This window comes from Leptopilina heterotoma, unplaced genomic scaffold (genome assembly GCF_015476425.1).
Source record: "Leptopilina heterotoma isolate Lh14 unplaced genomic scaffold, ASM1547642v1 Lhet_456, whole genome shotgun sequence".
Taxonomy (NCBI): Eukaryota; Metazoa; Arthropoda; class Insecta; order Hymenoptera; family Figitidae; genus Leptopilina; species Leptopilina heterotoma.
Window position 1 is genome coordinate 394,680 of NW_025111090.1, and position 16,239 is coordinate 410,918.

The 16,239-nt window shown below is 29.8% G+C and overlaps 1 protein-coding gene across 1 annotated transcript; it reads left to right on the forward strand.

Moving 5' to 3' along the window:
- Nucleotides 1-1,018: 1,018 nt before the first annotated feature.
- On the forward strand, nt 1,019-1,531 carry LOC122507266 (tropomyosin A-like). The gene is made up of 2 exons (XM_043619883.1): nt 1,019-1,044; nt 1,125-1,531. Exons 1-2 carry the CDS (start codon nt 1,023-1,025, stop codon nt 1,529-1,531), a joined length of 429 nt encoding a protein of 142 aa, XP_043475818.1. The 5' UTR covers nt 1,019-1,022.
- The last annotated feature ends 14,708 nt before the right edge of the window (nt 1,532-16,239 follow it).

Sequence of the window (16,239 nt, forward strand, 5' to 3'; positions counted from 1 at the left end):
TCTATGAAAATTAAATTTTAAGGGGTTATGCCACTCTAGAAACCGAAAAAATAGGCATTTTTTGTGAATTTTTTGCAGAGAATTTATAAAGTCAATTAAAATTGGAATATGAGGAGTTTATTGTACATCTTTTGAAGTTTAAAAATATAAATTTTCATAATAATTTAATGAAAAATGGCGACGCTGTTAGGGTTTTCCGTCGACATCTCTGTGGCGCATATGGTCCGTGGCCGCACCAACTGTTCCCGTAAATTTTGAAATATCTTGAGTATATAATTTTTTATTTATTGTACATTACAATAGCTAAAGCAACACGTAGGATTTTTTCGATATATTGATCCATGGTCAAATGGCGCACTTCTGAAGTTAACCTTTCTAAATTCTACCAAAAAATCGTCAGTAAATTGTTAATAACAAATGAACAATACAAAATAAAAAAAAAATCCTACGTGATGCCTTAAAAAATATATTTTTGAAGATGTTTGTGAAGTTTGAACTTAATCGGTTGAAAATTGTACGAGTTGTTAGTGCGGCCAACTCGAAAAATGTAGTTTTCAGATAATCGCGTTTAAAGTTTAAAGTTAATATGCTCTTCACATGCTTGACTATGCCTAACTGACTGAAACAGACGCTTGCATACTGTTTGTGAAGCCAAATTGTGTAGAATAGACTATAGTTTAGACAGAAAAGTAGCCTTATACCTGCTCTAGATCCTTCAAAGATCACCTCCCGTAGCGCGCTAACAAAAGGACCTCGCTGCTACGAAAATACGAAACTACGAAAATAAATTACTTAGAGATTTTCCCTAGCCGTAATACTACGATATGTTATTTCTGATACCCTAAGGGACTATTTAATGCAAAAAAATAAAAATCGATTTTTTAAAATCCTAGAGTGGCATAACCCCTTAAGTAACTTTCAGCTATTCAATAAATTATCTGTTTGTATTTAAATAATTAGATTCTTGTAGAATTTTGTAATGAAATTTTATTTGTATTTTTTTTAGATCAGTCATTTTAATTATGGAGACGCGCAATGGAAGAAGTAAATATCTTTTAATTATATTTTTACAATTTTAACTAAATTAAGAAAATTGTATTTATTTAAAATTTATCATTTTTTAGAATCAATTTCGACGGATGTTACGTCTAATGATGACAAGGATCTAAGGCAGTATAAAGAACGTGTTGAAGAGGCGGAGAAACGCGCGGAAGAGGCTGAGAAATATGCGCAAGAGGCAGCCGAAAAATTGAATGATGTTGAGGAACAGTTGAAGTCAGCCTTTGAACGCGCCAAAAATGCGGAGGATCTAGCGGACGCGTTTGAGGAGCGTGCTAAGCGCGCTAAAAAAATTAAGCAGCAGGCGAAAGAAAAGGAAGAGTTAGATAAAAGGATCGAAGCGGCTGAAAAAAGAATCAAGGAGGCAAAAAAAATAATAGTAGAAGCCCAATCTGAACCAAAGGTAGAACCAAGTTTTCGAGATTCTGAAGAAGATGGGGAATTTTCAGAGGCGATCATGAAAAAGTTTTGACGATGAAATGTCTTCTCTGAAGGTAATTATTACTAATTAAAAGTACAATTCTTTTCAATAACTCAAGATAAAAAAAATGATTCTAAAAAACCTTTAATTTTTTCAATTTCTGACAATAATTTGTTTTAAAAAACTTTTCAGAAATTCAATTATTTTCAGAAATAACAATATTCATCACAATAGTTTCAGACAATAATGATAATCTTGATAAGAAATTTAAAAAATTTTTTGAAAATAATTAAATTTCTGCGGAAAATTTTATTACTTTCGAAAATAATGGAATTTCTAAGATGAATTTTATTATTTATAAAGATAATTAAAATTTTGACAAGAATTGTATTAAAATTCTTTACAAACAATTAAATTTTAAAGAAGAACCCAGGTAGAAATTTTAACTTTGTTATGACCAGTCACTGTGAAGTTTTTCTAGATTCTGGCCAGTTATTGACCAGAAAATCTGGCAAGTGATTGATTAGAAATGTAACGCGCTGCTTTAGCAGTCACTGGTTAGATTATCTGGCCAGTGACTGGCAAGTAACTGACCAGTAACTGGACAGTTTTCTGCTTAAAATCTATAATAAAATATAATTTTCTAGCTCTTTTTATTTTGTTTATAATTACATATTTTTTTATATTTTTGTGTTTATTCAAATATTTAAGACTAATGAACAATTACTCTACCAATAATACTTAAATGTAAGAATGAAAAATTCGCACGCATGGGGGATCGAACCATAGACCCTGGAGACACAACGCATGTGCGTTACCACGCATCCACTGTGATCAGATAGTAACTTAGCATAACTACAAGTTTAAGAACTGAAGTTCTATTCCGATTGTGACCAGAATTTCTGGACAGTGACTTGTCAGAAGTAATGGTCAAAAATCATGACCAGATAAACTGTTTAGTCACTTGTCAGAGACTTGACGTCTTATCTTGTCAAAATTTAGAAAAATGTAAACATTAGTAATGTGACAGTGAAACGATCATAACTTTTAAATAAAGTTACTTTAGACTTTTCTGTTTTTGACCCTATGGAACATAAAGATTATTTTTAATATCTAATTATAAATTATTATAAGTGTGTATTTTTATGGGACTGGTGCTTTGTTTTTTCCTTAGTAACTGGTCAGTTTCTGTATCAGCAGTTTCTTTTTTAGGGTTTCGTGGCCAAGGGCCAAAACCCTTATAGCGAGACTTCGGTGTCCGTCCGTAGTTCTTACGTCTTATGTATTAAGTCTTAAGACAACATAACAACCGTTGCCATGGCAACCGTTGATATAGTAATGGTTGCCATAACAACCGTTTCCATGGCAACCGTTACTATGGTAATAAAAAGAAATTTTCAATCTTAAGTACAAAAAAAATTTCTAAATAAATTAATATTTATTTTATTTTTTTGTCATTTTAGGCCACGAAACCCTATGATGTAGGCACATTGCGCCTGCTTCTCTGACTGATTTTTTGATAGTGTCAAGATTTTCTGACTAGAGATTCGGAAAAATCTAGAATAATTCTTTTAATAGAATTCGGCAAGTTTTTCTGATCAGTGATGGACCAGTTTTTCTAGATGGAACCTTAAATAATTCTTTAAATTAGTGACTGGCCAGTGTCTGGAAATAAATTCTTGTCACGATTATGATCAGATTTTCTGGTCAGTAACTTGACAAAAGTACTGTTCACAAAGGGGAATTGTTTTTATCCAGTGAAACTGGCCAGTCACTTATTCAGGACTGGACAGATTGTCTTTGCAAGTGAAACTCGCTCTCGACTCTACAGCTACTGGAAGGAAATAAGTAATACTTGACAAATTTCTACCTGGGAATTTTATTATTTTTAAGATTCGAAGCCTCAATTAAAAGTATAAAAAATTGAAAATTTAAAAGATTTTAATATGAAACCTTTTCAAATATTGAATTATTTCTCAAAATTCATGCTATAATGCTTTTAATATTAAATTATTATCTAAAATTTAAAAAGGAAATTAATTTTTAACTTAATTTTTATTAGAAAATTCTATACAATTATTTAAATACAAAAATAAATAATTTATATAATAATTCTATGTTGGTTAAAATTCAATTCTCATAAAGAATTTGAAGAATTTTTTTAAAATTTATTTTTTATCGATACAATGTATGACAATTCTTTTTTAAATAATTATACTTGTTTTATTAAATTTTCTATTATTCATAAAAGTAATTAAATATTTTCGTAGAATTTTAACAAAATTTGTTTTCTTAATAATTGAATTCTTTTGAGAATTATTATAAAAATAGTAAATATTGAAAATCATTGAATTGAGAAATTTTTTTTCGAAATAATTGAAATTTTGCCTAGAATTTTACAAAGTGGTTTGAAAATACTGGAATTTTTGAGAAGCAATCTATTACTTGTGAAAATAATTTAATTATTGTGTTGAACATTGGTTATTTATAAAAATTATTGAATTTTGCCAAAAATTGTATTAAAATTACTGCAAATAATTGCTGTAAATAATTCCTGAAAATAATTGAATTTTAAGAAGAATTTAATTAAAATTTGTGAAAATAATAGTATTTCGAAAAATTTTTATATTATTTATAAAGATAATTGAAATTTTAAAGGAAATTTTTAAAAAAATGTTAACATAATTGAATTTCTAAGAAGAATTCTATTTCTTTTGAAAATAATTAAATTCTTTTGATGAATTTTAGTTATTTATGAAAATAATTGAATTTTGCAAAAAATTTTATAAAAATTCTGAAAGATCCTGAAAGTAATTGAATTTTGCAAAGAATTTTATCAGAACATTTAAAAATAATTAAATTTCCAGGATAAATTCTATTATTTATGAAGATAAATAAAATTTTGACGAGAAATTTAAAAAAAAATATGAAAATAATTGAATTTCTGCGAAGTATTTTCTTTCTTTTGAAGATAATTGAACTTTGCAAAAAATTTTATCAGAACTACTGAAAATAATTAAATTTCCATGATGAATTTTATTATTTGTGAAGATAATGATAATTTTGACGAGAAATTTAAAAAAAATTTGAAAATAATTGAATTTCTGCAAAGAGTTTTATTACTTTTGAAAATAATTGAATTTCTAGGATGGATTTTATTATTTTTAAAGATAATTGAAATTTTGACAAGAATTTTATTCAATTTCTTTACAAATAATTGAATTTTGGAGAAGAATTTTATTATTCGGAAAGATAATTGAAATGTTGAACAGATTTTTTTAAAAAATGTTGAATAGTAATTGAATTTTGCCGAAGAATTTTGATATGTATAAAGATAATTGAAATTGTGAGGAGAAATGAAAAAATTTTTGAATATAATTGAATTTCTGCAAAAATTAAATCTGTTTGTTACATCCCAGATACATTTTTGCTTTGATAAGATAGTAAAGGATATGTTTTGTGTATCTGCGATGTAACGAAAGGTTAAAGGAATGCAAGTATCTTTTAATTTGATATATAATACGCGTGTTAAAAAGACTTTAAAGTCCGAAATTGAGATGTAATCAAAATTGAAACTTTATATGGAGAAAAACAAAGCAAGAGGTAAAAATTGATAAAAATAGGAAGGAATGCGTTGCATCAGTACTACCTCAAGCTCGAACTCGCTCGCTGTGACCTAGTTGCGCAACCCGAGTTCTAGGAATCACTGCGTGTAACTCAAGCTTCACTTTTCCATATAAGAGGTAAAACTTGACCAAAATAGAAAGGAATGCGTTGCATCAGTACTACCTCAAGCTCGAACTCGCTCGCTGTGACCTAGTTGCGCAACCCGAGTTCTAGGAATCACTGCGTGTAACTCGAGCTTCACTTTTCCATATATGGGGCAAAAGTACTGACCAATTGTCGATGGATGTGATTCTTCTTAAAATCAAACTATAAATAGGACTATAATAAGCAGAAATGTAAATTCTAAGAAGGCAACATACTTTATCCCCATAATTAGCTATAAACTCTCCCACTTTTACTCATTTTAGCGTATATAAACGAAAGCTTCTCCATCGATAATTGTCAAAAGTTCCGGTGCGGTTAATAAGACCAATAGTCATTGTAGAGCGACCCTTCAGTTTTTCATTAAATTTTGTATTCTTTCTCTAATCGGCAACTGCAGTTCGAGTTGTACTCGGTTTTTGTGCAAGTCAATTTTGTTTTTCACTTAGAAACAAGTTTCTTTCCGTAAAAGGTGCAAGAAAAGCAATTTTACACTTAGAATCAATTATTTAAATGAATTAACTGTCGTATTTTGCGTGTCAAGTTTCATTAATTGTAGTTTTTCACCAATTCTTTCTCTAATTGGCAATTGCAGACCGAATTGTACTCAATTATTGTGCAAGTTGCTTTTCTCACACTTAGAAACAAGTTTCTTTCCTTAAATAGGTGCAAGTGACGATAAGTAACACTTAGAAACGGTATTTAACTCTTGAAACAAACGCAAAAACATTAATAAGTTGTGAAAGTTACATAAGTGTAACATAACAAACTTTCTTAGTTTCATTCAATTGAAACAACTGTTGAAAACCAAACTTATAACGACCTGCGCTATTATTGAAATCTACGAATAAACCTGTAATTAAAAGTAAGTAATAATTGTATAATTATTGTAATCATACTATTTAATATTTAAATAAATTATAAAAAGGGAATATTTATGTTGTTGTAACTCAAAACCCGTAGTTTTGACAAGTACAAACGATCCTACTTAAAAATAAAGGTCAAGCTTTACCAACTTGACCATAATCAGCCTACCATTCCTCCCAAATTCTTTAACCTAACCTTAAAACCTTGCCTTCTGCTCGGGATGTAACAGCTGATTTGGTGGCAGCGGTGGGATTCGTCACTTTTGTTAGACAACTATAACATTTCCTGTTATAAAGTATTAAATTCAAAATTTCAAAAATTTAGGAGTGTTAATTAATAATTCAAATTATTCTTTCTTTAACCGGCAATTGCAGTTCGAGTTGTACTCGGTTATTGTGCGAGTTGTTAAGTTTTAACACTTAGGATTGTTGATTTCTGCTCGCGGATCGGAGTTATACGCAACACTATTCTTTCCTTTTACAAGGTGCAAGTTAAACACTTACAACACTTAGAATAAAGAAAAATTTAATTGACGCTCTAACAACATTCTTTTCAAGTAAATTATTAATTACACAAAACACATTATACAACAATCACTTAAAGTAATAAAAGAACAAGTTGTATAAAATCGTTCTTACGCCTTTTGGCGAATTTCGATTTTACTAATGGCATTTTACGCTGATCGGCGAATTTGTTATTAGGACAACTAACTTTATTAAAACACAAGTTCTTGATTTTATCATTTTACGCTGATCGGCGAAATTGTTAAAATAAAGAGCTTCTCAAATTTTGTTAAGTTTGAGGCCTACTTTTGAGTTATTTTTACGCCGATCGGCGAATTTTAACTTTAAAGAAGTAGAGGCTTTTTCCTTAATAAAATTCCATAATCAAACATACTACTTTAACAATAATTTAAATTTCTTATAATCAAAGACAAAATGTCTTTATTTGCAGTTTAAGATCATGCAAAATAACGATACATTAAGAAATAGAGGAGGAAAAAGAAATCAGAAACGCTTTCAACAAAAACAAGTCGAATATACTGATAATTTATTAGAAGTACGAAAATTAAATTCAAATCAAGAATTTTCAAAATTTTTCGAAAAATTATTAACTAATACGGAGCAATTTTTAAATAAAAATAAAGAATTGTAACAAAAATTTTAATAAAAATATAAATTCGAAAATTAAATGAGTAGTTATTTTTCAAATCTAAGTTATAATCAACATAATTACCCTTACGTTGAATTGATTTCGGGTTGTTTCAATTTACATAGAGGTAACTTTTTAATAGATCACACCTTATCGATAAATTTAATACAACAATCAGCAATAGCATCATTTGTATACATAGAACGTAATAATTCAAATATATTTCGACAAGGTGCGATTCATACTATTGGAAATACAATAATAGAATTTAGTGATTTTTCTTTGAGATTTGAAGTTGACGCTTATTCTCATAGTGATACAGAAATTATCGGTATATTAGGAGCACCATTTCTGGATCAAATTTTTGAAACTAGATATTTTGAAAGAATAGCAGTCATTTACGAAAGAGAAATCTGGAGACGTGAATTATCAATTCAAAGACGATTAAGAAGTCGAGTAGCTAATTTCTTTCGAAATACTTTATTTAGAAGATTCTTCTAATACTCATAAAAATTTCTCATGAGTGAGCATATTAATAACATTTCATTCAATTTAGAGATTTATCCGAAAATTCACATATCTTCTAAAAATTTAATAGAGAATAGAGGACTCTTTTTAATCAATCCTGCTTTGGATATTAATTTAATAAACAAAAACAAACTCACTCAAGATACTGAAATCAAAAGAATTGAAAAATACACAATAAATTTCGGGTCATTCGTTACATCCGGAACAACAAAAATAGTAATTGCTAATAAAGCAATAAAATTTAAAACTTTTGTTAATCAAAATCAACCTGAGTTAACAGGTATATTAGGATCTCCCTTCCTTAATACAGATCCTAGTAAATTTACATTCTAATCGACTACATATTACATGTATTGTATAATATTATTCACAACACTTTTTATTGTAACATTTTCAATAATTTTGTGGCTAAGAATTTGGTACATAAATCAAAATATTAAATTCAATAATTCATCAAATATTTTAATTTAAATAAATCTCAAGAATATCAAAAAAAAAAAATATATATATATATATATATAAAGCAAATCTCACACCTATACGAGAATAATACTCCCGGTAAAATTTAATTAATGAACTCATATTTTCAGTTCTTACTAAAGTATAGCGAATTATATCCACTATTATCATTAAATTCTTCATTCTTTACAAATAACGAAGGCCTATTCATATTAGATCCCTCGTTACCTATTAATATCATTAAAGAAGACAGACTTAATCCATTTTTAGGAATAGATCGTATAATAAAATACTTTTTGAGAGACGGTACTTTACGAACGCACGGAGAAACAAAAGTTTGTATTAATTATACAGTAGTAGAATTTCAAACAATAAATTGTGACGACAATTCAGATATTATTGGAGTTCTAGGGCTTCCTTTTTCATTTGATATTATTAACGAAATAAATTAAATAAACATCAAAATGCCTCGTAGAAAACACCAAAAAGATTATGTAGACGATGATAAGGATGAAACCACAGGACCAAGTGGCTCAACCTTCACAACCTCCATTAATAGATCCCTTCATGATACTATGGTAAATTCTATGGCTGAATGTTTTGCGTTACAACAGGGTATAATGAATATTCCTTTTTATGATGGTCATAATATGCCAGTCAAAGATTTTATTGAAGATATTATAAATGCTGAATCTACTATTCCAAAACATTGTGAAGATCAGTATTTAAAATCTGTTCTTGCTAAATTAAAAGGTGCTGCTAGAAGTAGTACTCATGGTAAGTTTTTTGGAACCATTCAACAATTAATAGATCATTTAAAACAAAGATTTTCTACTCACAAATCATACGCATGGTATTTACAAGAAATATCCACAATTCGTATGAATCGAAGCGAAAATGTTAGTGAATTTTATGACAGGTTATCTCAGTTATTATCAGGAGCAAACGCAACACTTGCTAGTTCCTATGGAGCAATTAATGCTCTAACCCAAATGAAACCCCTAAATCATTGTGCTTTAGAAGCCTTTATAAAAGGACTCCCAGATACTATGGCAACCATAATAGAAGCGCGAAATCCTAAAACACTTGATGATGCGTTTGATATTGCCTTAGATTTCGAACAACGTCATGGTTATCACAAACCTGACTACAATGCTTATCATTATTCCCGACATCAACCACAAGATTATAGATATCGAGAAAGAAGTCCCAGTAATAGAGTGCAATTTTCATATCCTCATGAACAAACGAGATATCAATCTCAATCATCTGCTCCTACTGGAATATTAAGAAATCCATATCCACCTTATATGCCAAATAATAATTTTCCTCAACAATACTCTAATTACCCTAACGTCAATTTTCCTAATGCTTATATGCCATATAATTCTTATCCCTTTTATCCTTATCCTCCTCCACAAGAACCATATTTTGGTAAACCTCAAGATGGAAATAGAACACCACCTCGTTCTCAATCTCCTCACTCTTTTGAAAAGAGTAATTTAAACTTAAACACGACTCGACGGACAGACGCGACGACGAGCGAAGATTTCAAAGAGCGTCCAGCCAACGCGAGAATTCTGTTGTTACAAAACACATCTTCCATGCAAGAAACTCCAGAGAATCTCCATTAATAATTATCAAATCCTCAAGCTTTCAAAATTTATCAGCAACCTTATTGATAGATACAGGTGCTGATATAAACATCATAAAGGAAAACGTAATATTACCAGAATTATCAATAAACCAAGACGAAGCTATACATATAGCCGGAATTGTCCCTATTAAAATTCTAACATTAGGAACAGTTCAATTAGACATCAATTCAAAACTAATAACTTTTCAAGTAGTATCTACAAGTTTCCCTATAGAATCGGATGGTATACTAGGTCGTGAATATCTACGTGAAGAAAAAGTCGAAATTTCATTTTGGCATAATACTATAGTCACACATTCAGATCCTGTAAAACCTATATTTTTCGCGGATAAAGAATCAACCGAAGCTAGAGATGCATTAACTGAAAACAAAGCTAATAAAAGAAAAAATATAACTATCAAAGCCAGAACAAGACAAGTAATACCCATTGACATTTTAAATACGGAACTAAAAGAAGGATATCTACCATTAATAAAAACAGCTGAAGGATTACTAGTAGGTGAAGGAGTAGTAACAAACGACAACGGTGTTTGTCATATCTATGCCATAAATATGACTTCTGAAGATGCAGAAATTGAAATACCACCCCAAGAATTAATTCCTTTCGAATTCTATAAATTACCAGGTGAAGATTTAGATAACTATTCAACAGAAGAAGAATACATACCACCAACAGATAGAGTTTCAGCTATATTAGAATGTTTGCGACTTGATCATTTGAATGAAGACGAAAAAGAACATGTAAAGCAATTAGTAAGAGAATTTCCAGACAGTTTTCATCTGGCAGGAGAACAATTAACACCAACACATTTGGTACAACATAAAATTCTTACAAATGACGAAATACCAATTCATACTAAACAATACAGATTTTCACCAACCCAAAAAGAAGAAATTGATAAAGTTGTTGATAGAATGAAGTCAGAAGGAGCTATAGGTCCTTCTAATTCACCATACAACTCACCACTACTCATAATTCCAAAGAAAATCGATGGAACTGGTAAGAAAAAGTGGCGAATAGTAATCGACTTCAGGGCACTAAACGAGAAGACAATTGGTGATTGTTATCCATTACCAAATATAATTAGTATACTTGACACCCTCGGAGGAGCTCAATATTTTTCTGTATTCGATTTAGCAAGTGGATTTCATCAAATTGAATTAGATCCCCTTGATAGATCAAAAACAGCATTTTCTACTATACATGGACATTACGAATACATAAGAATGCCCATGGGATTAAAAAATTCACCATCAACATTTCAAAGATTAATGGACCAAGTTTTAACAGGACTTCAAGGAGTTGAACTATTCGTATACTTAGACGACATCGTAGTTTACGCTAATGATTTAGAGGAACACGGTAAAAAGGTAAGACGATTATTACGAAGACTAAAAAGTGCAAATCTTTCATTACAACCAGAAAAATGCGAATTTCTTTTTAAAGAAGTAGCTTATTTAGGACACATAATAAGCAGTGAAGGTGTAAAACCCAACCCAAAAACCGTAGAAGCAGTTAAAAATTTTCCTACACCTAAAACACCCAGAAATGTAAAACAATTTCTAGGATTAGCAGGATATTATCGAAGATTCATAAAAGATTTTTCGGCAAAAGCTAAACCACTATCTAATTTGTTAAAAAAGGAAGCTAAATTCGAATGGAAACAAGAGCAAGAAGAAAGTTTCAAAGAACTAAGAGAAGCTTTGTGTACTAGTCCCATTTTACAATATCCAGATTACGAAAAACAATTTACTTTAACAACAGATGCATCAGACTTCGCTATAGGCGCAGTATTAAGTCAAGAAAAAGATGGATTCGATCTTCCCATTGCATATCTTTCTAGAGTATTGAATGCACCAGAATTAAATTATTCAACAACTGAAAAAGAATGTCTAGCTGTCTTATATGCTGTACATCATTTTAGACCATATATTTATGGGAAGAAATTTACTTTAGTAAGTGATCATGAACCATTAAGATGGATTGACACCATAAAAGATCCAGGACAGCGATTAATACGATGGAGACTAAAATTAAGAGACTATGAGTATGAGTTTCAACATAAATCAGGAAAACTAAACACAAATGCCGACGCTCTTTCTAGAAATGTTAATGAAGAAATTAACAAAAATTCTCAAACTGAGATCGAACAACAAAAGCAAGTTAAAATCCTAATTAATAAAAAACTTGATAATGACCCAAAGAAACCAAAGAAACCACCGACAAAAGTCTATGTAAATCCTCTAAAATCAAAGTTACAACCTCAAAAATCAATACTAAAACCATCAACATCAAAAGGTAATTTAAATCAAAGTACAATAGGATCAAGAGTATCACAAAGAAGAGCAACACAACCTAGAGTAATAACAATAGATAAAGATTCAGACGACGATATTATTGAAGAAGATATAGAGATACCAAATCCTCCTATTCAAAAACCTAGTAGAAGTTTGCTTCCTAGTTTGAAACTTCCACCAGCAGCTATAAAAAACATGCCTGGACCTAAAAGTGCACCTCCACAATTGCAACCCAAAAATGTAAATTTTCCAAGCTCAGAAAAAACAGTAATAACGATAGAACCACCAGTAAGTGGAAGCGAAGAAAGTTCCGACGAAGAAGAAAACAATGCGATGAACTTAAGCAGAAAAGAAATAACTCAAGACTTAGGAAATTCCATATCGCGATTTAATCAATCCCTAAAACAACATGAAGATTGGCTAATAGACTCACCTCAACCCCCTAGAGATTGGATTACACACTCAGATGGAAACGATGACGAATCTATTCATAAAGCAGCTAATGAATTTATTTCAGGAGATTACTCAGAATTCTCACAAAAATTAGATTTTTATTGGGATTATGCTAAAGGTGAATCTATGTGGCAGAAAAATCAAACGGACAATATCGATATTGAAAATTTAAATAAAGAAACAATAGAACCAGAAAAACCAATACATCAAACACCACAGAAAAACAATATGGACAAAAACAAACTCAAAAATGTCACTTTCAGACCCTCAACATCAGAACCTAACACCCCTGTATTTTTCAAAACTCCAAAAGCTATGTCAACACCTTATCACACTTCATTGCACGAAACAGATGTTGACACAGATGATGAAGACGAAGACACCACAGATGATAATAACAAAGATGAAGAAGCACCAGAAGACAATACAGATGACGAAGAAGAGGAAAATGAAGAAGAATCCACGGACAACGAAACACAGGAAAATAAGTTTAATGCTATAAACAGCATTCCTCCAAATTTGCCTCCGAATTATTCAAGAATATCAGAAAAATCTTCAAACATCACAAGTGACAGAGAAAATCTTACTTATCATCGAAATAACTATGTACATTTTCTATCTGCCGATTGCGAGTTCACAACTCCAATAAGCAGATTACTTATTGACATTGCAGTAATAGATCCTGAAGAAATAAAAAATAAAAAACCCATAAAAGGACAAATTCTTGTAACCCCAAGAGGACGATATAACATATATTCCATAATAGCAAAAGATAATTACTATGATCCATTATCAAAAGAAGACATTATTTTAGGAATGCAAAATTTAAAAATACTTCTTTCTAAAGAGAAGGCAAAAGAAATAAGAATTTCTCGACATGGAGACTTTACAGACGAATTGTTAAAAGGAGAACTAAGACAAATTATTGAATCAGTTTTCTACAATGGCAATATTAATATAACTATGTGTTATGGACAAGTATCTGTTCCAAAAGAAGAAAATAGAGAAGATATAATAAGTGAATTCCATAAAAGTAAAATAGCAGGACACAAAGGAATAGTGAAAACATATAGAAGAATTCGCGAAAAGTTTTATTGGCCACGATTAAGGGAACAAGTGACAGAATTTGTAAGAAAATGTCCCACATGTCAAACGCAAAAATTAGTTAGAATAAAAACTAGAGAACCTATGATTATAACAGACATACCCCTAGATGTTTTTGACAAAGTTTCACTAGACACAGTAGGAAAACTTCCTACAACCCCAGACGGAAATTGTCATATTCTCACGATGCAAGACCATTTATCCAAATACTGTATAGCAGTTGCAATTCCAGATATTTCAGCAACTACTATTGCTCATGCTGTTGCAAAAGAATTATTTTCAGTGTATGGAGCCCCAAAAGTAATTTTAACAGATAAAGGTACTTCTTTCATTGGCAAATTAATGTCAAAATTATCCAAAATTTTCAAAGTACAACAAGTTACAACCTCTGGTTATAGGCCCCAAACAAACGGCGCTTTAGAACGCAGTCATGCCGTTTTAGCAGACTATATAAAACAGTACACTAAAGATTATGATGATTGGGACAAATTACTACCCTTTGCAATGTTTGCTTATAACACATCTGTGCATGAAGCAACTAATTTCACCCCATACGAGTTAGTTTTTGGAAAAACTGCTCGTTCCCCTAGTTCTTTTCCTCAAGAAATTAAATTAGAAACATATGGTTACTATTTAACTGAACTTATCACCAAATTAATTGAAATAAGGGCACTAGCAGCTAAAAATCTAATAAATGCTAAATTAAAGTCCAAAGAAAGGTATGATAAATCTATCAAACCTTTTCAAGGAAAAGTCGGTGATAAAGCTTATGTCATGAAAGAAGGTTTAAAAAGAAAATTCGATCCTCATTATCATGGTCCATACAGAATTGTGGATATTCTAAACAAAAATAATGTTATTCTAATAAATGATGATGGTCACAGGTTCCAAAAGCATGTAGATAAGTTAAAAATTGCATATGAATAACAATAATAACATGATTTTAATTTTTAGATGTCCGAATCCATAATTTTCTCCCCACCACTACAAGGAGAAATGGTATCAGCTTTTACGTTTCCAAAAGGAAACATAGACAACATATCATACCCAAAAGGAATACTCGAGGAATTAACAGCAGAATACAATCTTAATAAACCCAATTATATAATTGACAAAACCACAGGACCCACTTTCAATAAATTGTGGCAAGTGAAGTGCACAGTAACAGACAATAAGAATAATAACATGTTTGTTGCTACTGGAAATGAGTGCAGAACAATTAGGGAATCGGAACATTCAGCAGCCAAATTAATCCTTAAAGAATTAAATAACACTTATTTCTTTAGCGAAGAAGAAAGACCCAAAAACCTAAAACAAAAAATTTATGTAATGTCCCACGACGAACCATCAATACTAAAATTAAAAATCTTTAAATGGGAAAACTGTTGCGAATATTGCTATATAAGGGGGCACATTAAAGAACAATGTTTTAGCGTAATCAGAAATAAAAAAATATTAAGAAAAGAAAAACCAACAACAAGCGCATCTGACGATTCAGACGAATTTTGGAATTTACCAGCTCCCACCCTACCATGGGACTAAAATAACGCAATAGATTCCAATTAACAGTTATTTCAATAAACCATGTATAAAATTTTAATAAATTAACTGTTAATAGGAAATATATATAAATAAATAAAATAAAAATAAATAAATAAATAAAGATAATATAAATATATATATATATATAAATAAATAACACATATATTCAGTTAAAAAAAAAAATATATATTATAAACACCTATTATACATATATAATTATCCATAAAAAAAAAAAAAAAAAATGTATACTTATAATATAATCAATAAACCAAACAAAACATTAAAATAAGGACGAAAGAAAAGAAGGAAGAGGAATGGTGGTTGCCTTCTTCTTTCCTCTTTATTTTAAACAAAAAAAAAAAAATAATAAATAAATAAATAAATATATAATTACATATAAAAGACGAAAGAAAAGAAGGAAGAGGAATGGTGGTTGCCTTCTTCTTTCCTCTTTTATTTAATAAAATCCATAATTATAATTAATTAATAATAATCATAATAATATAATTAAATTAATTAATGAAATAATAATAACAAAATCCCACAATTAAAATAAATTAACTAGCTATAATACAGTATTAATAAACTAATTAAACAATAAATTAATTTTGATATAAATAAATAAAAATATATATATATATAAAATAACATCTGTTAAAAATAAATTCCTGTTATAAGTTGGATTTTAAAGGCCAAAGACTACATCACAACAATTAAAGATGGTTTTATACTATTCTTTCAGCTAATCTTACTAATAATAATCATCATCATAGTAAGAAAACTGTACTTGTGCTATTTATTAATACCCACAAGATGGAAAAGAAGAAGAAACCAAACACCAATAGTACAAAATTAATAAAATAAATAAATAAATAAATAAATGAGTCCAACCACTCCCTTACATTGAGGACAATGTAAAGTCTAAGGAGGG

What these genes read in the sequence shown, in the direction of transcription:
- LOC122507266 (XM_043619883.1), top strand. Translation starts at nt 1,023, where the DNA reads ATGGAGACGCGCAATGGAAGAA. An exon ending in GGAGACGCGCAATGGAAGAA is followed by an intron (nt 1,045 to 1,124) that starts GTAAATATCTTT and finishes ATCATTTTTTAG; the next exon opens with AATCAATTTCGACGGATGTT.